Source organism: Lutjanus erythropterus, chromosome 8 (assembly GCF_056507025.1).
Source record: "Lutjanus erythropterus isolate fLutEry1 chromosome 8, fLutEry1.hap2, whole genome shotgun sequence".
Lineage (NCBI taxonomy): Eukaryota > Metazoa > Chordata > Actinopteri > Lutjaniformes > Lutjanidae > Lutjanus > Lutjanus erythropterus.
In genome coordinates this window covers 18,065,252-18,089,788 of record NC_139324.1, presented here as the reverse complement: position 1 = coordinate 18,089,788, position 24,537 = coordinate 18,065,252, and the positions used below count along the sequence as shown (strand labels likewise).

At 40.0% G+C, this 24,537-nt stretch overlaps 1 protein-coding gene across 1 annotated transcript in view; it reads right to left on the bottom strand.

Annotated features, from left to right (window-relative positions):
- The window catches only part of adcy5 (adenylate cyclase 5), a 116,842-nt gene extending 92,305 nt beyond the window's left edge, over positions 1 to 24,537 (bottom strand). The window contains exon 1 of the mRNA XM_084724796.1: positions 22,058 to 24,537. Within this exon, the coding sequence (XP_084580922.1) occupies positions 22,058 to 22,993 (936 nt within the window). The 5' untranslated portion in view covers positions 22,994 to 24,537. The remainder of the gene's footprint in view (positions 1 to 22,057) is intronic.

The following is a 24,537-nucleotide window of genomic DNA, read 5'->3' as shown; positions in this document are numbered from 1 at the left end:
AATTAAAAAATGCATAAAATTTTACAGCACGGGCCTGTAAATAGACTGCATGATCAATTGTGTAATTATATCAAGGAACATTTCTCACACTATTGTTTCACTGGTGAGTCATCTGTAAATGTGCGAGTGAATCTTTTGTATGAGTAACAGAAAAACACCATTTTGGCCCACTCTCTCCATCAACGACCTGACGACAGGACAATAGATTTGCCTTCATTACTGATGATAATGGAATTACTTTTCACATTTAGCATAATGGCACATAATGGGCTCAAAGGACTCTTCGTGCCACCTTGACAAAGGCAGCCTGTGAGGCGTGCTATGTTACTGTGCATGCAAGCACGTTTTGTGCTCTGCATACATGGTTTGATCAGATCAGGGGTCTTCAACAACACTGTCTGAACAGAGAAATAGTTACACACTGTGACAAAATGGTTTGATATTGCAATGCTTTAACTATTTTAATTTTATGTTGTGCAACAAGAATCTGTAATAATAATAATAATAATACACCTGTCTTTTTTAAATCACAAACTTATGCAAAAGAGACAAGTGACTAGTTCATTCACTTTGTATGATCAAAGAGGAGTAAATACTAAGAGTACAAATGGACAGTAGGGACGGCTGCAGGAGTAGTCTGAAATTTTACATGAATTAGGGCTGTAACTATAACCGCAATCTATTGTGAGGTTGAGCTAATTACGTCATAATCGTTATTATGTCGCACATTTTATTTTGACAGGTCAATCACATGCAAGATCAGCACATCAATCTACAGTATCAATACATGTACTGATCAGCGCTGTCACACACAAGTCAAGAGCGCAGTCTCTGATTGGTTGACAAGTATTGCTTTAGTGACTGGTGAGCTAATAGCGCATTTACTTACAAAATGTTGACTGGCAGGGGACTTATGATGAGGTCAGAAATGCATTATTAAATGATTTAACACACCAGCTGCCTTATGAGACATTCATACGCACAGTCTGCTAAAGTCTGCTGATATCTGCTGCAGATCAACATCAACATGAACAGAACCTGACGGTGGTCCATGACATTTGATATCGAGGTAGAAATTGGGTCAACAGCGTGACCAATAATCAAACGACATTTCCATCACATGACTTGGGTTTACAATTTCTGGACTGTTTGAGTTTTGCCTTAGTGAACACGAACCGAAAAGATTCCTCAGATTCCATTATAAGTGACAAAAATTCAAGTTGACCACAGTTATTGTGCTACATGACTATGTGTGCTATGTCGATATTATATCGTATCGTGATAAGTGACTAGATATCATGATAGATTTTGGATTTTCTTATAACATGATATTGCTGTTTCTTCCTGCTTTTAAAGGCTGTATAACAGTAAAGTGATGAACTTACCAGACTGTTCTAGCTGATCTATTATTTGTCTTTATCCACTTAGTCATTATATTATTGATGATGATTTTACAAAAGCATCAATAGTCGTCCCTAAAATATTGTTGCGGTATCAATACTGTTGATGATATTGTAACAATATTTTAGGAATAACTATTTGGTCAAAAATATTCACCATCCTTTGGATTACACGACCGATATGAAACATAATTATCATGATAGTTTGTTCACCTGTAAGTGAACATGGGCACAAACACAACTCAAAATGAATGATAATGTTGCTCCATACCTGTGTGTGTGTATTTAGGCAACTCTTTGTTAACATGGTCAAATCAACGTCATGATATTATGCCATGGTTATGTGGCAACAATGTGTTTATAGCTTGTTCTACTGCCCTCAGGCGGTCAAAATCAATCAATTCTGCTTTAAGGAGTCTGTTTTATGTAACTAAGTAAGTGCAAACCCAAACACTGGAGGCCAAAATACTACAAAGTAACCCATTTCAAATTACTGATTGGTGTAGCTTTAACATATGGTATTTTTAACTTCATTTTATGACACTGACATTCTATAAATAATCATCAAACTAACAACAAATGTGTGAGGTGAACACTACAAATGGCCAAAACAATGACTCCCCTCTCCATGAACAACTATCAAAGCCCTCCCTCACCAAAAACAGGATGAGTAAATATGCAGTCAGAGGCTGTGGTTATATTGGGAAGCATATGGCGAGGTGGAAAGTGAAAGACACAGTTAGTCCCTCTCTCATGGCTGGCTTTACTGTTTCCCTGGATATCATGGACAGATGGTTTTACACATGAGGCTCAGAGACATGCACATCAGAATACAAGTTGTATTCATGAGGTTTAACCTGGGATCAGATTCCTATTCCAGCTGCAGGCCGCTGCAGAGATTTGCTTTCACTGTTCATTAAGTGCCTCTGATTCATTGATTATAAGGTAAGCTTGCGAGATGGGAGAGGAAAACATCCCCTGTGCAGCCGGCAGAAAGGGGGACTCACCTAATAAAAATGGATGTGGCACAACACACAGTCACGCAGAAAAACAAAACATAATGTCCTCTTTTGAAGCTGGGTCACATTAAAACACATTAGTCGTTGCTATTTTTAAACCACCACTCTTTGTCTGTGCTTACAACAAACTGCTCTCCGGCTAAATGTTACAGGTCAAGAAGTTTACTTTGGACTGGAGTCGTGGTCTATGAGGTCACCCCAGCTGTGGACAAAAATGGCCAAAACAAAACAAAAAAAAAGGTCCTCAGGCTGGCAGGTCTGTGGACTTACTTTCTGCCACCATGCACATACAAACACTGGAGCAGCAGTGCCTGCTTACACTTTAGGACTCTTCTAGGAAGAGGGAACAATACTCTGGGAAGCAATCTGGTTGCACAGCAACAAGATAACAACAAGCAATACGAAGAATCTGTCAATGATAAGGAAATTATGTATTTAAAAAAATGTTTCAGGGAGCCTTTCAGATTACAAAAGCAAAAGAACATTTGATTGCATGTGTGCCAGCAATAGTTGTGACAGAATCACAGTTGTGATGTTGACACAAACCCTCTTAGGCTTTCTTTCTTTGCTGACTCACTGCGAGACAATTGCCTTGTTAGAGTTATCACCATGCAGAACAATAATCTAGCACAGGAATGCAAAATGGGAACTCTAAGATTACTGAACCATAGTGGTATGCACAAATGTAGCTCTGTAAGGGAAGTTTTCTCAGTGGAGGAGCAAAACATGCCTCCTCCAAATGACAAGTGGGTGTCTAAAGATGCACAACGCAGGAAATACAAGCACCAATTGCACTTATGATCAACCTGGGCATCCATGAGCAAGGAGCTACTATGTCACTAAATTGTCGCTATAACCGTTCAAAGGAAAGAAAACACAGATTCTTAGGTCAACCTTGGTGGGTCTAATATCAGAGACTGACAGTAATAGTTGTCTGAATACCAAATTCTAACTAATCTGGGTGGTTTAATGGTTTCTATCTTAACCATTTACCATCCACAAGTTGGACAGCTTTGTGCAAGTACCATGTACAATGTAATGGACTGCAAATACTATGAAAAGTGACATGAATGTGCACATGCAAATTATAAGCCCGGTCGTTAAAAAAAAAAGAGAGAGAGAGAGAGAAAAGAAAATTGAGCTAAAATGTTGAGGAGAGTGGAAGGCTGAAACTGTGAAATGATGATGAGCGTTGGGGGAGACAAAAAACTAAATCACTCGAGAAAAGTTATACCAAAATAGACATGATAGTCTCACTGCAGCTTAACATGTTATGCTCCGTTCGTAGTGCAACTCAGCCTCATAAGTAAGTTATGAAATAGGGCACAATCTGTATGGCAAACAACACCCTCTTTCTTTAGACCCTTAAGTCGGTAAATGAAGCAATGTGTAAAATATGTCCAGCTAAGCTTATCACCAGAGTAACCGTTACCAGCTGCATGTTATACTCTCTGATGAACTATCCTTGGCTGTAGCTAGCATACTAGCTGCTGTTAGCTTTGTTAGGCCTGCAGCTAGAGGCCTTATTATGTCTCGAGTGTGGCTGAACCTGCAGTTTCATCATCATTGGCGTATTTAAGTTTACACCGTGGGCACCAGAACCAGGCTCAGCAGCCTTTCAATGAACAGGGCTGGATCTGGACTGAACACAGCCTCTGAGACTGAGGAAGGCCAGTTTGAAGACAGGGAATACTGCACCCAGGTGATTTACAATGACTTCGACCAGGACTCTGACTCCAGAGGCAATGGAGCAAGCAGACGAGAACAGGACAGATGTTAAGCAGAGAGGAGTGAGAGGCTCAAGCATCAGAGAGGAAGCAGAGAGGTAGAATATTCTCACATCTAATGCAGTGGATTAAGGATTTCTTTTCAACCAAACCAGGCCGAAAAAGAGAAACTTTAATTCCGGAGGTGTGCAGTTTATTTCAGACAATAGGTGTAAGAATATTTCCTTTAACATTTTGTGAGTTTATCTTATTTATTTATTAGACCAAAAAAGCTAAGAGAGCTTATGAAAGTAGCAACCTTGTAGCTCACATACATTTCGCATACTGTTACTTCTTCTATTGTATTGATGATGGCGAGAATAGTAAATAGCAAATTCCATGCCATTCAAATTGTCTTAAATGGGTCAACCACAAGAGTGCGTCTTGGAATGCGACTGTAGATCTTTTTAAAACTACAAATGTACAAAAAATATCACAGTGGACAGTTCTGTCCAGGGTTTTACTTTCGTTTTGGTACAAAGAAGTAGCTTTATGCAGTGAAAAGGTGAATAAATAAAGACCTCCATCCAAGCTGAACCAGCCAGTCAGCAGTTCAGCTGCTTTGTGCCCTGGACTCTCATTCATCAAGAGGAAATAATCTGTTCGCGTGTTCATGGCTATGTAACAGATACAGTAGGTTTCCCATGCCAGCACACTTAGAGGGTACATTTTTAGAGGACACAGCTCTCATTAAGTCAGTGACTCATTCATAAAGAAAAAAATCATGGAGGAAACTGCAGGGAAACGTCTTCCTCATATCAAAGAGCTGTCAGCAGCAGGCAATAGAGCAGCCACAGAGGGCTGACCATGGGAAATGACCGTTGGGCTCCTGACGTTCAACAACTGTAGAAAAACTGAGTCAATACTGAGGTTGTGAAACGAGCTAAGCCTGACGCGTCTTTTGCGAGGAGCAAATCAATATCACATTCCCTAACACGTTAGTAAAAGCACACTGTAATGCTTGTTGTGATAAACATGATGAGTGGATTATTACACTAGTATCATTTCTACTGACTGTCTAATGTCTAATTTACTAACCTGTCTAATGTTCCTAAAGGCCACAGTGATGAACTATGAAACCAACAACAATATCATTAATAAATCATATGAAACTATAAATTGTATTTATTACCCCACACCTATCCACCTGCTATCTGTTCTCAACCCTGTTTTACAGCCAGAATGAGACACTGCTGCAAACATCTACTGCAGGCTTATTTTTAATAAAACAAACAAAGTTCCCTCTGGAGTTCTCCTGGGGACTAACAAGGTTTTTGCAGTCATTGCTTCTCACCAAAACTAACTCTGTGTATAATGTGTAACAGACATGTTGGATTCATTTGATTCCTGACAAAACATTTGCAAAGCTGAATTTTGAAACATCTACGTGCTGTGATTACTTGCGAGCAGTCTTCTTGGCTGCCTTTGCTGGCACACTGCTGTGATTCTCAGAGCGTTACCATCACCTGTACAATCAGTTATCAAAATCAGTCTGGCAAGAATGTTCCACTTTTGAAATGCTGCTGGTGGGACATGAAAGCCTCGTGGAGGACAGATCAAAACCACACCACAGATGCATAGTTCCCAGTGGAATTTAAGGAGTAAGTGATCATACTCATTTATGAGGTAAATGCATCATTTCTGTGTGCTTAGCCTACCAATGTGAATGTAGTATTTTTGTCCATACTGATGTACTGTAGAGATGGTGACTCCGTTCTCCCTAGCGGATGATTTATGAGGAAGTTATTTTATAGTATGTTTTAGTGCATGAGCCTGAACAAAAATGGAGAAGAGTTTGTTCTAAAAAAAATCCATAAAGCCCAGGTTAGGCCTTAAGTTTCCTTTTTTGTTCTGCTTTATCTGGCAGCCCCCATGTTATATCATGCTTACTCCACCATAGAGCATTTTCATCTGATGTCACACACTAGCATTAAATAAATGTGTCCAAGATGTGTAGTGATATTTTAAAATCACTTTAAGCCTTTTTGATCGTATTGTGTCACACTATCAAATGGTACTGTCAGCTAGGAAGTGGTGGAATGTTAACATTAGCAATTGTGTCACGGTAGCTAATGGGTTATCAAAATGTTGTTTTAGCTCAAAATGTGGCCTGACGTCTCCCCAGATTTTCACCATCAATAGTCTTTTCAGTTGCTGATCAATCAGGAAGCCATAACGATTTTTCAGATTCCCATTAAGCTTCTCGCCGTGAGCGTAAATATGGTGAAATGAATCTTAACACTTTATACTCCAGCATTATATTTAAAAGGAACCTGTATTTCAGGGGCAGTATAACAGACCTGCACCACTTTCAGTTATAATAAATTCTTACAAACATAACATGAAACATTTTTTCTGTTAAGTGTTAACGTCTCAGGATATCGTTCCTCATGAGTCCTCAATACTGTCGTAAAGAAGGCCTGTCATGCCGCCCCAGTGTGTGATTGTATGTAGCACGCCGTTTTTGGAAGTAGAAGAGGCTTGACATGCAACACAACAGTGTCTGTATCTTGACGACCACGCTGGTCAACAAGTGATTCTGCTCTTGTGCTCTTTTTCTTATCATGATAAGAGCAACATTCCCTCCTTGAACAGGCTGTGTGAAAAGAGTCGATGGGAATTCACCTAAAGTCACAGAGTTCACAAAGCACAGCAGTAATATGCAACAGACATTTTCTGTATGTGCTCTGTACTGGGCCAGATATTCTCCAACACAGTGGAGGAACACAGTAGATGTGATCATTAGAAGCCACACGGCCTAAATGGTTATGTCACCCAAAATATAGAAAATCCTGTTTTCTCACTTTTCCCTAGTGATGGAGTTCCAGGTGGATAATTTCTGTTTTTCTGTTTTCTCTGCCAGGCAACAGATGGTGAATAACCCCTTACAAAGCCACAACAACTGCCAAATGCAAGAACTGAATAGTTTATTTAATAGTGTGAGTTTTCTTGTCTAGATTTATGCAACGTTTTTAATAATGTTTAGATACAGAAACATATATTTTTGTAGAAACTCAAAAAAGCTATAATTGTAAATGCTTTACACTTAATGTTAGCTATTAGTAGACTGGAGCCTGGAGCCTGCCTGTCCCAGTGGAGGTTGTGGCTATTCAGAAGGTTTATGTTAGAGCTTATTAGATCATCATAACTAAATTTAATTCCAAGTAACTAGTATCATGCTTAAGTTTCAAAGAAACGGTCTCACTACAATCAAATGACTGCACCATCACACATGAACACAACTGTGCTCATTAAATCCACAAAAGTTTAATGCACGCAAAAAAAAATGTATGATTTTATTATTAGACATGTCAAACTCAAGGCCCACGGGCCACATCTGGCCCGCGATACAATTATATACGGCCCGCGAGATAATTTCATGTCTATTATGAATAGCCCGCCGGTAAATAGCACTCCCATCACTCATACTACTAATCCCACAATGCACTGCAACAGCAGCCACACAAGTGAAGACCTGTGCACCAACCCCTCCTCCCCGCTGTTTTAATGACACATTGATCAGTGGTCAGCAGATGAATGCATCAGTCAGCACTTTTACAGTGACACTTAAGCTAGCCTCCAAAATAAATGGCCAAACAAAAAGGGGACTTTGAAAGCAGGTGGGAGGCAGAGAACCTGTTTGTCGCCATCGGAGGCAAACCTGTGTGCCTTGTTTGAGGAACTAATGTGGCCGTAATTAAAGAATATAACATAAGACAGCACTATGAGACATAACATCAGGACGAGTACGAAAACCTGGACACAAAGCAGAAGCTACAGAAAGCAGAAGAGTTTAAAAAGAATCTGGTGTCACAGCAGGCTGTGTTCACAAAAGCAAAATCACAAAGTGAAGCTGCTGTGAAAGTTAGTTTTATAGTGGCAGTAGAGATAGCCAAATCATCCAAATCAGCCTGGACATTTACGAAGAGACAGTTTTTGAAGCGCTGCATGATTTAAGTGTGCAACATCTTATGTCCAGACAAAAAGCAAGCATTTTCAAATGTAAGCCTCGGCAGAAATACTGTTGCTGACTAGATATGTGAGCTTAACATGTGAGTTTAAATATTCTGAGCTGAAATATTCTTATTTTGCTTTATGTTATTGTTGAAGAAAAACTGTTCAATAAATGTTTAATCCTGTTTGACCCGCAACTTAGACTGTGTTTTAAATTTTGGCCCCTTCTGTGATTAAGTTTGACATCCCTCACAGACATGCCCACTTTATCCTTATAATAATTGTTAGGATAAAGTGGGCATGTCTGTGACTGGGAGAGGTGTGGGTACCCACCGAATTTATTTTCATTCAGACATACTGAGATGAAGGGTCAAGGGACCCCACTGAAAATAGCTATGCCAATTTTTCCCTTGCCAAAACTTAAATTTGGCGTGTTATTTAGCCCCTTTCCCAACATGACACGGTTGGTTCTAATGAATACCTTGGATCATCTTCAGTTTCATATGATACTGTTACCTTCACAGAGCGTGCTACAGCCTCTGAAAGACAGACAGATGTAACACACAACCAAACGCATGATCCCCTCAAGGCTTACGCCTGGCAGAGATAATTACTGAAAGCTGGTGTGAAGTCTTGCACAGAGACTGATGAGGAAGAAACAGTGGTTTTAAAGTAAAACAGCTCAAAACGCTCCTCTGTCTCTAGTCTGGATAGTGACGACAGTCTTTCTTACATAAATGCATTTAAAAAATGTCTACTGGTAATAGATGTGTGCTGTGCTTCACAACTGTTTCATAGGTCCACTCAAAGTGGAATGCTTGGTTGATATACAGGCCAGACTCAATATATAAGTGCTATGAGGCTCACTAGGAAGAATGAGAAGGGTGAAAAAAAGAGCCCAAGTGAGCATTTTGCCCTATGCATGCCTATCATTTATTAGCTATTGTGGACAAAGAAAGAACTTCTACTTGCACAACTGCGCAACTCCTTTACTTGTACACTGCTTACACAAATTTAGAGTCTTTTTAGCATGTTTTGGTTTTTGAATTTGCTCTAAAAATAAAGTGACTAACAATAAAATGTGTGTGGGTGAAAACTGTTTACTTCCTGGGTAAATTAGTTATTGCCTAATATTATATCTCAGTGGTTTAGTCAGTTCTCAGATCACTTGTTGGAAAAACAATTTTCTCATAGTCTAACAAACCACAGGGTCGTGTTCTAACTTTAAGTGTCATCATCCAGTAATGTTAACACTGCAGATTACCACAGACTTAACAAGGCTGAGGCGTGAAATAACATTCCCATGTCTGACAGTAATCAAGACCCTGGATACAAATAGCACATTAAATGGGTAAAAACTTGGTACCACCTGAGTTTCCTAATGACCATCAAAATCCATTTAAAGCTGATGATGGAAGAGCCTTCAGAAAAGATTGTGCAATCAAAATCTGGACTGAATTCTGAACAATTTAAGGCACAGATAAATGCCAGCAGACAGACACCCTCAGCTCAACTCTCATGCTTTTCAATCACACTAGCAAGGTTCAAGATTCAAAGTTTTAATGCATCAAATGCACAACTATTACAGGTATGGCAGTCATAATCAGCCCATTCTCATTCTTCCATCTTTGCCACGTCCCTCGGTAAGTCATACAGACACACAAAGCAAACTTCAGCATCTGTTTGAGACGCATACCTGTCTTCTGGGTAACTTAAATGTTAACCCATCAGCATCAGGTAGCGTAGTATAAAGAGTGAGAAAGTCTGGAGTATGAAACCAGGGGTAAATGTTATCAGTTTTAAGTTACATAATGTGACATGCATCACAAGGCTTTTGGCCTTTATTTGCATGGAAAGCTTGTAGACAGACAGGAAATGGCAGGTTGAGAGAGAGCGTTGAGGGGAGAAGCACGCTGGAATCAAACCAAGGCTGCTGCTGGGGACATGTGATCAGATACTAGATGGTACCTTGTGCATCAGTATGAGAAGCCAAGTGAGTGTAACAAATCTGTCAGTATTTAACAACCTGCAATAAGAATGGGTTTAAATAAAAAAACAAAACCTCCACTGTGATGATCAGCTACATGAGGACCACATCTAAATGCGAAACTGTTACAATCGTTCTAAAATGCCACACTTGTAATTGTGATGAAAAGCCTGCTGTTATACCCTCCTCCTGGCTTCATCACACTGCCTCCCTGATCTCTCCAAAGACTCTCTGTATTTTGCTGCATTTGTTCTTTCAGTGTAATGAATTGTACATATGTATGTAACAATTTACATTCAAGTAGTCTTAAAAGGTTCTGAAAGGCATTAACAGCTTAGTTGTACACACAAAAAGTGACAGTGAAGGGATAAAAAAAGCTTAAGTGGGCATTCAGACCAAAAAAAAATCACATTTAGACTAACATATTCAGCTAAATAACATCTCTGCACGAGAAGATGGAGACGGGGGGGATGCTTTATGGTCATTTTGGCAACAAGTAGGATGGCATGCCCTCTCATCTCCCCTCCAATCACCTGGCCATGCAGTCACACAGTATTAATGATCGCAATCATCCTCCTCCTCACTTGATACAGGACACTTGACCCCAGCCTTCTGGAAATAACCAGCAGCAATGATCCTCTTCACCTCCTGCATTCAGGTCAGGATGTCATGTTAAGTGCTGAAGAGCTGATATTCACAATATTTAGCGTATGATGCACATGAACGGCATCACACTGAGAGCACATATCAGTCTCAGTGGTAAATGCTATAAATATAACAGCCTGAGCAGTTCCCAGTGTAAGCTGAAAAGAAAATTGCACAATAATATGCGTAATAAACACCAGGCTAATGGCTCCTAGCCACTGCTAACAAAGCTTCTGGATATATCAGCCACATCCTGTTGCTTAGGGTGAAAACACACCAATACCAAACAGAAAAAGGCTAACAAGAGGCTATTGTCAGACTCAATAATGAAGTGGTATCAAAATGGCAATTTAGTCTACATATGAAAAAAACTGATTTTGCTCAGAATAATGAAGACTGATTCAATTATTATTTACTTCCCTAACCTAAAACCACAGCATCAGTAACAATCATCATCATCACAAAACTGGACTGGTCAGCCTTATTATAATACAAGCTCTCAGGGGAATTGCATAAGTTCATATTATAGATGTGTGTCATAATTACTTATACTTCCCCCTACAAATATCACCACGAGTCAGAATTCCTACATAGCAAACAAACAAATTAAAGTTAATGAATGTCAGATGAGCAGAATTAAGCAATGAAGCCAACAGCCAAGTGTTATTCAGCTCACCACAGTGGAAACACAACAATGTGGAAACTATCCTTCACTTTTTAATTTCACTGTCAAAGAATTTGCTCATAATTACAGCAACATGCAGACATCACAAGTAGAGGATGTTTTCTCTTTATTAAACATGCAGTAAGTTGTCTGACAAGGAGAAAAAATCATCCACATCTCTCAGCCTTTCTCAGCAGACAGTGTCAACTATCACTGTGCAGAGGGAAGCATGCATCTACTCATGCTTAAATGTCACATATTTGCTGCAGTGATATTTCTATGATATGGAAACAAAACTACAAGCACCTTCTCTAATCATTATTAAATAATAAAGAAAACACTCAGACATCAGTTACAGTTGGGCTGATGGTTAATGTCGTCATACAGCACGATGCCTGACAGACATCAACTACTGAGCCCTCTACCACTGTAGCACTGTGATTTAAAAAAACCTGATGAACTGATGAATATGTATTTTAAGGAGTGAGCAGAAAATCCAGTATGGCTGCTTTGTGCATCAACAGTAGTTAAGCTGTTTATTTAGCACTTGGATCTCATTAAATTGTACACATAGTACTGTATGTGCATATGAGTAAATGGGTCATAATTTCTGGAAAAACACATTGCTGTCGAGTTTCTCAAATGTACTTTTTTGGCACTTTGAGCACCACAAGACAAGTGTCATCTAGTTCTATTACACTGGAGAAAAGGCAGACATCTCTCAGCAAATATCGCAGAAACTTGGCAAATCACACTAATCAACTATCAAAATGGATAAATAGCACTTCGGGTAGGAGGGAAAATATGTCTATTTTTCATTGGAGGATGAACTGTCCCTTTAAAAATCTTATAAACCAAAAAGTATTTTTGGCCGTATCTCAGATTTTATAAATAATGGTTTTATTTACACAGCAGGGATTGCACATATCCTGCACACAGTGCGTAGGGACGACGATATGAGGAGTCCACACAACTTATCTGTCTCAGTCGGACCCAGTACACCAAATGATGTGCACGCAGTCCATGGCTGGAGGTAAAAAACACACACAGGTGCTCCCAGGGAAACTATGAGAGGAGTTGGATGGTGTTTGTGAAATAGAAGCTGTTGCTAAGTTACAAGAGCACCGAGCACAGTTTTCTGGACTCGCAGGGGAATGCGTCAGCAGCGGTTTCTGAAAGGTACTCAGGCTTGCCTTGCGTCCATGTTTGGTTCAAATATGGTCTCTAAAACAGCAGCATCGTCTGTCATGCTCCTCAGCCTCTGGCGGCTCTCATTGTGAAATACAATTAAACAAAGCAAACAGCAGCAGAAATTTGCCCGCTGTCACAGGGGATGAGGATTAAAGGTGAACCCATCAATGTGAAATCTGATGTTTAGAGTCTGATTTAGACAGTTTTCACGAGGGACACTTCTTTCTCATCACTCTGGAGCACATGTAGCTCGTCCTCCAGGGGTCTCACAGGGAAATTAAAAGCATATCCTGAAGCAGGTCGGGACCAGGAGAGATTGCTTTAAGAAGGCAGGTAAAGGAAGAGAGATGATGTGGACATCTGTTTTGAATTTCCACACGTTATGGGCACCAAGCAATTCAATTAGACAGGCAGAGAACCCTGTTACCACTGGCATCCTGCCAACTGCAACTGGTCCGCTTATATGCCCTCCTCCCTGAATTTCAGGAGGGGGCAGAGAAGAAGAATGGAAGCAACCACATAGTCGCAGAAACAAACTTAGGAAATAACTCAGGAGTTCCTTCAACACAATCATGCTTGCATTTCCACCATATCTTGAGAATTGTCACAGTATAGATTTGAGATGACAAAACAAAGTAATTGTGTTGTTACTCATGATGGATGTTGAAAAGGAGATATGCAGAGGTGACACCAGAAAGGCAAACCAATGTAAAAGGGATATATAGAGTTTTTCCAGTGTTTTTTTTTCCTTACCATACAAAACTGTTTGACTTGTGGTTCTCTCACTTGGCTACTGTGTTTATTGCTCTTGCTTTTTTTTTTTTTTTTTAACACTGATTGGAAGGCGGAGGAATTCAATGATTCAATTGGTCATTTTAAGGAGAAATGTGCAATATATTTACTGTACTAAATCATAAAATTACCCTGATATAAAGGAAAGGAAAAACACTAAGTTGAAATACTGGTCTCACTGATAACAACACTACAGCCAGGATGTTCTACTTTGAAATTTCCATTCTGGTGCAGAACGCCTGTCTTTGTTTTGGCCACACTACCCGTTTCATTTTTATTTATGAAGATAAAATTAACACTGAATTATTTTAAATAGTCATTTAACAGTTAAACTGAACAATATGTCAACAGAGTCTCAAAAGTAGTAAGGCAGAAAGTCCCTGAACTTGAAGTCCAGAATGTGTATTTTCAGATCAGCAGGCTTTTGTTTTTGGAATAACGGTCTTAGCTTTACATCGACTGCCTTGACTCAAACGCTATGACGTAACATATTCCACCTTTAAAGGGGAACTGATTGTACAGATCGAAGTCTGTCAAAGCTCGGGGAGTACCTACTGCATTTGTGAAAGCTGTATAAAAAATCTGATATCTAATCTGATTGTCTCACGTGATGTCACATGAGTCAACATTGGCTGGCCCTAAACTACCCTAAAGTTGTGATAGTGCATTGTGGATAATGTGGGTGCTGGGATTTCACAAGTGAGAAAAATGCAGGGGATATAAAATACAGTATCAATGATTCTGTCAAATTAATCTTTATCCTTTATTTTAACTGTCCATTGTGAATCTGAAAACTTTACATGCAGTAATCTACTCTTTCAGATGTCAATAACATTGCTGTACACAAGTGACTGCAGCTGAGCACCGCAAACTCCACCTTAAGCTTCCTAAGCTGTCATAAAGTACTAGAATGGTTTGATGATTTGCAAGTCAAAAGCTGCCTTGGTGCATGGGTTAAAATTGTTCTACATCTTTAGAGAAAAATACAAATTTTGTTTGTCTAAAGTCCGTATAAATTTTGGATTGCTAAAAATGTTTAGTTTTTAACCAAACTTAGCCCTGTATTAACCCAGTCACCTTTAGACCTTTTGATGTTTCAATCACCAAATACTTGCTTACAGGATGAACTCCTAAAAAAAATTCCTGGGTTCCTGGAAAAGGTCACAGCAGGACAAGACTTCTGTCCTGCATCATATCCTGTCAAAATTGGTCTCCTTGTACTGTCCTTATGAAACAAACTGTGCTGCAATGTCATTTCCTATTCAGTCTCAACAAGCTTCAGGGTTTGGCAAAACGAAACACAGGTAGACACCCACTCACATTTAAATCCACCCGGTGTTGTTATCTGGTGCTACCAGGGTTCGAACAGCATTGTTTTCTCTTTACCAAACAAACCTGTGTTTTAAGTGTCACTTGGATATTGTCATCTCTGGGAATTTCAACAAAGATGAGGGCACTGCAGCTGAAAGCTTCTTTTCAAATATAGTCCTCCATGCATCATGAACTACAATATTAGTGAGGTGAATCACATGGTTGATACTCTACTGGTGACAGGGCGGCTTTGGGGCCACATCAAGTGAAGAGTGACAATGAGAAAGTTAATTCATCTCAGATTTTCTGTAGATGTTTACTAGTTAAACTAATGGAGAGCTAAAAGAAGAAAAGCTATGTAAGAAATGTATCACCAAAAAAAAAATACAAATAAAAAAACGCTGAGTAACAGTCACATGGCAGCAATTGAGCCATTTACACCAGATCGCCTAGTTTAGCTCTAATGAGCTACAAAGTCTCAGTAGAGAGGGGGGTTATGGGTTATGAATGGGTTAAACACAGGACTCACCTCCAGGAAACTGGGGTTTGAGTCTCGTGTTAAAGTAGAAGTCAGTGTTTACTTTAAATCTAACTTAGTTTACTTATTATTTTGCGGTTTTTATTATTATATTCAGTTTTCAGCCCAAGTTTGGTTAGGTTTAGGTAACAAAATCACGTGATTAGGTTTAAGAAAAGACTATGGTTTATCTCTGCCATGCGGGTGTAAATAGCCACATTGGCTACTTGTCTACAGACAACTGGGTGACTGTTTTTACATTGCTAAACTATATACACAGGGGTGCAAAGAGCCACATTGGATATTTGCACTCAGATGTAAATAGCACTGTTGGTTCCTGACACCTGGATTCTCATGGCGTCTGCAAAGAAAAAAACAACCGTATCAGTATTGAAAATGAAAGTGAAACTGCAATCCAGTGATTTCCGGTACAGGTGTTAAGTCCAGTGAAATAAAAGGTTACAAGACTGATTCTATATAAAGACTTGGGGAAACTCAGCATTTTCCAAGAAACCAATGTACAAGAAATGTCATTATCATGGGATCTCACACAAACAGCGGTGGTCTAACTGAGAGAGGAGCTGGGTCCTATGTAAATAGGGGAGAACAGATATGCTAAAAACAACAGCATGGTGAGGAAAGAACAACAAATACAGCAGCTCGTTCCCACACACTCACATCAACACATCAAATGACAATGTGGCTTTCACAGAAAATACAAATAGATGCGGGGTCACATGCCATTCACACACAAAAAAACTAAACTATCAGCCTGGTTTCTGCTTATGTAACCAAACATTAGATTCCCCAAAGAAACAAAAACATGAAAAAGTGAAATCCAACGTCCTTTCCAGTGTTAAACACATTCTTTGCATGTTGATGATGACTGAATAAGTAGTCATAACTGTTCATTTTCATTGGGCTTTTCAATGATGTGTAACTTCATGTTCTCTTTCTGAAGCTGGCAGCCCAGATATAGTGTTAGACATCTTTTTCTGATTTATGGAGCATGCTGTCTTTTGTTAAATAGCTCATGTCTGACCCTCTGTAAGGCTTCAAAAGTAGACTAACATACTATTTATTTATCCAACACGGCGAAAACTATAGAGACCTGAACCTTCTATCCATATAGACATTATTCTGCTGATATAGAATAATCAGAATGCTTTTTTATAATAACTGGCAGAAAACCGTGGCAGGAACATGTTGAATATTTTCTTTTGTTTTCTTGATGTTATTTCAAAGTGTATATCTCAAGCTAATTCATCTAAAATGTATGTTTTATGCTTTCACTAACATCATGTTGGAGACCTAGTTTACCTGATAGGCCACTGACTAAAATCTAGACTAAAGAAAATGACTACATCAGTATCAGCATATTAAGCAGTTAACTTCTGTGGCGTTTTGCTGCTGTCCCTGTCTACAGCAGCTGGAAATGGCTGTCTGACGGCAGAGTAAAGCAGTGAAACTATTTTAAGTCTGGCGCACACACTTAAACTGATATTGATTTTTTTAGGTAGGTCTTTTTTAAGGGGCTAAAATATGTTTTGTTGCTCCACAGCAGTTCTCCTCTCTGCTTCTCCAAACTGGGGCACGCCGACCACCATCTGCTGTAGCTAATACACTGACTATCAGTAAATTCCTCATACAACCCCACTTCAAATAATCCAAACTATCCCTTCAAGACTTCCCTTCATTGGAACAAAGGGGCCTTGCCCAGACCATGAAAGAAAGCCCCAGACCAACAGTACAACAAAGTACATAGACGGGCGTCTCCACATACTTTTGGCCAAATAATGCGTTTCAAGATTCAAGTGTAAACCTCTTTTGAATTAAATCATCTCATTTCAGGGAGGTCCTTAGACTCAAAAGACCTTAACAATGGGTAACTATCTCCATAATCATTCTTAATAGAAGCACTTACTATAGAAGAGTTGTTAGAGAAAATGTTTATGACCAGCAGAAAGCCCTGATAAAAACAGTTTACTGAGTGAGTCGCCCAAACAATGTGGTGGGAGAGAGGAGCTGCGGAGTTATAAGTTACAACACACACAAACACACTACAGAGAGCAGTTTGGGGTTAATAATATAGAGCTGTAGATTTCAGTAGACGATTCAATTTAGAGCAAGTTTAAATAATAGTGGTGGAAAATTAAACCATTTGGGTAAGCATCTTTATTACAGACAAAGTCCAGCAGCATTGGAGAAATGTTTTAAAAGTAATATTGACGTTGTAAAAATACTACCCAAGGCATAAGGATTTTATGAGGAACACATAGGCTCAGCAGCACATTAAACCAGTATCCCCTGAAACAATCAACTGCAAGTTTACCACAAGCCCAGACGAAGTAAAACAAACAACCTGAAATCAGTCTTTCCAAAGCTTTAAGAGCAAACAACTTTTTCTTATTTAAAACAGCTTCCATCTCAGGGATTTAACCCGCAGTCTGTTCTTTACTTTATAATAAAATAATTAGTCCTAAATATGATTCAAATCCATGGTTAGAAAAGTGCTTGAGGCCAACATTAAAGGTTAAGAGCAGGATTTAGATTATCTGCATATTTAAGCTGTTGCTTAAAGATGTTATGAATAAACCCGGTCAAAAATAAAACATGAAACCCCAAATGTCAGATAAACATCCTCTGCACTGAGGTCATTACGTGAAAGAGTCTGTGACAGGAATACTACAACAAACAACAAACAATACACGCAATCCATCCTGACAGGAAGCCACTGTGTACATTGTACTGTAACAATTACTACTCACCCTTAATGAACGAAAGAAAGAGCTGAATGAACGTGTGACTGTGACACATTGGCTGCTGAGATGTGTGTCATGTTGCATTATCAATCACAATGAGATGTAACAGTAGAGGTGAATGTAATCAGATTTATTAAAACCATGCAACAGAAGATCATGATAGTATTCTGACCTTTGGTAATGTTGGACACACCTCAGACCATCTATTTTTTTCTTATTTGTTATAAAATGTTTCCAAATTAAAGTCCAATATAAAAAAGTTACATCCTCTGTGCTTCACCTGTAATCAGCAATGGAAAGTAACTAAACACACTAACTCAGTTACTGTACTTAAGTATAGTTATGAGATAATTCTACTAAACTTAGTATTTCCATTTTGTGCAGCTTTTCGCTTCGACTGCACTACAAAGGACTTTTTTTTCACAGCAGCCATATTGACATAAAATAGTACTGTAAACACAGGTGTTATCAATTCACCATAGTCACACGGCAGCCATTTTCCTTTGGCATTATGCTCAGGGTTGGAAGCTAAAATGCTGTTGTACTGCTGTGTTTCAGGCTGTAAGCTGTAAACATATGAAATCTGATAAATAATTATCATTTCATCAAGTATTGATTGATCAGCCACTGAAGAGACCATGGACAATAAAAATCCAGAGCGGGACACAGGGCGATATTTCAAGCTAAAACAACATATTTGATAACACAGTAGCTACTGTGAGACAACAGCTAACATTAGCATTAAACATCCCCCAGTTCACATTAACATTTGATAAAGTTACACGATATTATAAGAAAGGCATCATTTAATTCTGGTATATCAACAGATAAAATGAGATGCCTTTCCTATCATATCACGAAACACTTTCAAACGATAATGTTAGCTAGCAGGTGGCTAATGCTAACATTAGCTGTTGTCTCACAGCTAAATGTTAATTTAGCTTGAAAAATGGCCTAATGTCCCTCCAGATTTTAACTGTCCATTGTCTTTTCAGATACTGATCAGTCAGGAAGCTGTGAAATAATGAAGATTTGTCAGATTCTCTACGTTTAAACGACTAGAGACTATCATAGACATTATGTAAATGCCCCATAGTATAAAAACTAGTCACAAGCTTAAAACAAAATAAAATGCTGCTGCAAGAGCTGCAACAACTAGTTGTTTAATCAGTTAGTTGTCAACTTTAATCTGCCACGTGTTCTGATACACAATTAATTTTTGTAATTCTCGGATTTCAACTTCTTAAATGTGAATATTTTCTGTTTTTTTCACTCCTTGACAGTACACTAAATTGTGGACAAAACAAGACCTTTGAGAATTTTGGGTTTTAGGAAACCGTCATTAACATTTTTCACTGTGTCTGAAATTTCATGGACAAGACTTTAACTGGTAGTAGAGTAATTTTACCCTGAGGTGTTGGTACTTTTACTGAAGTAAAAGGTCTGAATTCTTCTTCCAACACTGCCTATAGTCACATTTCAAAAGAAATAGAAAACTTCAAGCAACTCGGACCACAAAGGAAATTCTGACTGCAGTTTGTATGAATGTACTTGTGCTAAACTGCACGCCTGGGGAGCAACAAGGCAGCTGATACAGTTCCCGTGGCAACCAGCAGCTAAATCCCATAGCAAAGTCTTTATCTACCAATCACAAGCTCAATTCATCAATTAAGTTATTTTATGTTTGTTAAAGAAATAGCCTGCAACCATAACAAAGAGCAGATACAGGCCAGGAAAAAAGCATCACTTATTTGATTTATCTGTTTCTTTTTTTCCTTTAATACCCCTTTTTCCAGACTCTCTTCCAAGTATGATGTTTGCCCTAATATCCCCCCCTCGAATACCCCCCTGCTCTGCCTAGTTGCCTCTTTAGAAGACACAGTGGTTGTCAAACTGTGAGGCATAGAGCCACTCCAGAGGGGGCTGTGGATCCAGGGGAAAACTAGAGAGTGAAACAAAGTTGAATGAATATGATTTATGTAGGGAAAACAAATAAAAAAGAATTTGTTGATTCATTGAACATTTGTTTTACTAAAAGTCAACTTAGATCCTCTCTAGTTAGTTGCTTCCCCAATTATTGTTAATGATTGATGAAAAAGTGTCAAGTAGGAAGAATGAACTTATTTTTGGCTTCAAAGAGGCAGACTGCCAGAAAATGGTTGAGCGTTAAAGATCAGTCAAAGTGCACCTAACTTCTAGCTAACCAAAAAGCTGTTTGGTTAGTAGAAAACCTGTGGGAAAAAATTAAACTTTGGTCATCATATGGTTCAAATAATCTAGTTTGGACCACCTCTGAGGGCAGAAGTGTTTGAAGGTACAATCAGTGGAATCTGTCCGAGCTGTTCATAAACGCGCCAGAAAGATAGCCGATTGCTGAGTCTCTTTCCCAGAGCATCAGATGTCGACATTTTGGGTTGATAAAGCACCCCGACTCCCGAGCATAGCAAAATAATGAGAAAATATGAACTACAGGACTAGAGGGCAGGGTTTCTGAAAGACTACAGCCACCAACACACACTTCTAGTGGGTCATAAGAGATGATCAAAAGGGACTATGTTTAAAACTGCACTTCTTTTGGAAATGAATATTTTGCCTTTAAACTTGTTTTGAATGGCCACACTTGAAAAAAGTGGTGAAAAGCCCGTCATCATATGATCTCCACATGGCTGCATCTCACAGCCTCCCTAGTCTCTCTCAAACAACTCTGGATCTCCTGTGCATCTTTGTCATTTTGATATGATGAATACGAACTTTGGGAGAGTCTGACCTCAGCAGCGTTCACTGTGAAACATAAACTGTGACCTTAGTCGCTGTGTGAAGAATTGACCTTGCATCTCTCTCTCTGCACCTCTGTGCATGCCACTGCTGTGAGGAACTCTTTCCAGCCACAATAGATCTGCTCATATAGTACAGACTACTCATTAACATACTACTGTTCAGGTACAACTGAAAGCTTCTGGAAATGTTTCAAACATGTTTTGTGTACTCTTTTATTCTTAAGTACTTCATCTTATTCGTTTTGTTGTGTTTGCTCTCTCTGATGTTATTCTCATTTTATCTGCTTTTTATTTCTTTTCTTAAAGCACTTTATGACATTGTAAGCAGAGTGATATTTAAATAAAGGTTATTATTACTATGTGGAGAGGAGAGTGGATTTATGTAACAGTTTGATTATTGATGCATTAGTATAGACTAGGATTAAGCTAGACAAGCATATTGCTTCTTCCTACTTATTTTCAGACATCAAACGTTAATTTATGTTTCTCATTGCAAGTCTGATCATTATTTATTGTTTGTTTCTGTTTTGTATTGGGTTTTTCTACATTTTTTTAAATGTTTGAAATAAATCAAATTATTATTATTATTATTATTATTATTATTATCATATTACTACTTCTGTTTGACTGGCAGAATAATCAAGTTCAGCGGCAGGAAGCTTTAATGGAAATGCCAGTGTTCACTGTGAAAATGAGAGTTAAGAAAAAGCAAGATTTCAAGACAAATTGCTTCATAAGATGTTTGAGTTTTGAGTCCAACTCAAAACTCTGAAGTGTTGAAAAAGTTTTACCGACTAACTACCACTTTGATGAGACAATTAACTTTTTTCTTTAAATCCCCAAAATAGTGTATTTTTAAAAATTTTGAGTAAACGAATTGAAATTAAAGTGAATGATGGTTAATAATTTAAACTGTAACCATTTAATTTCCAGTCACCCAAATATTGAGAAATCAGGTTTACAGCTTACTGTGAACATTTTTTTTAAATAAAATGTGTGTGTGTATGTGTGGGGGGCTTCTAAAACTCAAAGATTCCAACTTATCTAAATAAAAAAGTAAATAATCTCAACAAGAGAGAGAGATTTAATTTATTTTAAAAATTAAGAGTTTGAGTTATGAGCCTTGACACCATAAGGTTTCTAAACTTTTTTCTTTTTACAATGTTGTGCTGTGCGTTATTGCGCACAGTACAATACTGCAGGCGTGAAATCTTGGCTCTCTGCGCACATTATTCTTATAGTTTATAAATAAAAGACATTTCCTGCACATACCTGTTTCCACAGAAAGCCGTCCATGCCGTTTAACATCCAAGAAACAGCCACGTGGATGGCGGAAAGTATAACTCCAGTGATGACCGCAGCGCGCATCCTGACAGGCAGCAGAGTGTAGATGACATGGATGAAGAACACGGTCCACCAGATCCCCTCTGAGGCACTTCTGGGCTGAACGAGCAGCACTCCGATCACTTGGATCACCAACACCACCAGGATGACCACATAGCACACAATCCACATATGGTCCTGGTGGAAGCCGTTCCTGTTGCACACTACCATGAGGATGAGTGTGAGGAAGATGGCCACAGAAAATACCACCACATAAGTCACGCTCGGCCTCGCTGTCCCACCGGAGCAGTGGAAGCCCAGCATAACCGTGAAGACCAGAACCAGTACCGCCATGAGCATGGTCAGACTGCTCTGGTTGAGACGGAAAAAGTAGCGCTGGTAGAGCCGCTCCAACTTATCCGACTGGAATTTCTTGGATTTGAAAATGTGCATGACGCTGGTGCAGCACGCCACGAAAGAAAAGTTCACTTCGGGCATGACCTCCTCCTCGTCGCCCTTCGACTTAGCTCTCCGCTCCTCCAGACCCAACTCCACGGACTTGGGTCTCACCTCGCCGTCTGGACGTTTCGGGGACGCGCGCTTGTTGTCTCGGTTCTCCTCGCCATGGTCCTGCCAAGCCGACCTGGACCTGAAGCTGACCCTGCTAACGGTGGTGGAGGCTCGCCCGGGCTGCCGGTGCTCCGGATCATCCTCTTCCCTCCACCGACTGTTGGTGCGGGTGAGCTTCTTGCGCGGGGATCTGGCTGAGTATGGGCACCCGTTGGCCACGGACTCAGACTCGCCCCAGGCTGATTTGTGCTCGGTCCCTCCCCTCAGCCCGGGCGCAGCGACTCCGGGTGGGCTGACACTGTTTGATCTGGACATGGTGGAGGACGGGACACAACAACAGAACTGTGCTTAAACAAACACTGCGGGAAAAGTTTTGTTCGGCTGAAATTTTATGTTAGGGAACTATTTAACATTAAGTCTCTTTCATACGTTGAATTTTCCATAGTTGGTCACTGTTGACAGCTTGGGTGCTTTAAATCTAAAACTGACAAGTGTTTTACAGGCAAACTTTCACTCTAAAATCTTTAAAAACTGAGATGGAATCAACCAAAGCAATAACCGGGAGCGGCGAAAAGCTCTGGGAATAAAAACAATTGACCATGCGCAAAAGTCACAGGGGAGCCAGTTCCGCCACGAGAGGAGGGAACATGAGATCCAGGTGGAATTGGCTCTACATCATTGAGCCCAATTAACTGCCATCCATTGGGAGGTTGCACGGCAGTGCGCACTGTAGACGAAATAAAACCATTACACAACTCAGATAGTCCCCAGAGAGCATAGCGCAAAACCATCAATTATCCCCCGCGTTGAAGCCGTTACATCTGCGGACATGTTTCCTGTATTCCTGTCAGCGGTTTGTGGACAGAGAGGACGGAGGTGGAGGCAGATAAAAAGGTGAATCCCATGTTTGGTCCCGTCAGGTCTTCATGCACCTGTAGTGAGCACACATCGCAGCCTGGACGGCGGTGGGAGCTTGACGTTTGACCAAAAAGCATCATCACGATCCTCCTCGCTCACTTGGCTCTGATGGGAGCGGAGGAGATAACTCAGCAGCCGCTCCTCCTCCTCCTCCTCAGGCAGCCGCTAAAGACAGCACCTTGGTCCATGGTATCGCCTGTGTCACTGCACGGTCAATTTATCCCTAACCCCCACGCCGAATCGATGTCAAACAGCTGTCCATCACCGCTCAAATCCCCAGAGAGCGACTCCTGGTTTGGTTTGCAGCCGGACTCCACGCACAGCAGCGACTCCGCAGCCGCTCAGCGGCAGCATTTCACAGAGTGTCCACCCCGTGCCAACGTGCGCTCCTTCCCTTATCCTCGGACAGTCCGCTCGGTGTCTCTTTGGAGCGTGGCATCATAACATATTTACCGCTGATTGCTGCTTCAATGGCCATTCAACCAAGTGTGCTTCCTGCGGTCCGCCTCTCGACCGCGCTGCCATTGGAGGCGGGAAAGGGTGAGTCACGCTCTGCCGCGCTCTCATTGGACGTCAGGCTGGTCAATCTGCAGTCGGAGGCTGCGCGACCCTCGGGCACTTTCGATGAATGGGCGGATCTGTTCTCACAGCTGGATAGCCTTCACGCGCACGCCCACCACCCCGCACACACCCACCCACACCCACGCACATACACGCACCGCGTGTTGAATATTCTCTCAACAAACCCCACTTCTACAGTGGTTTCCTTTCTCAGACTGGGGTTCAACAGCAAAATGATTTGGCACAAGTATATATTTTCCTCTTTCAAAGTGATATTTTCTGTTTATATGAAAACTTGATGTCCTCAGATCTCAGTTTCAAATTGGGGATTCATGTTTTTCCCCAGAACTTTTCAATGGCCAAAGAACTTTTAAAGACTC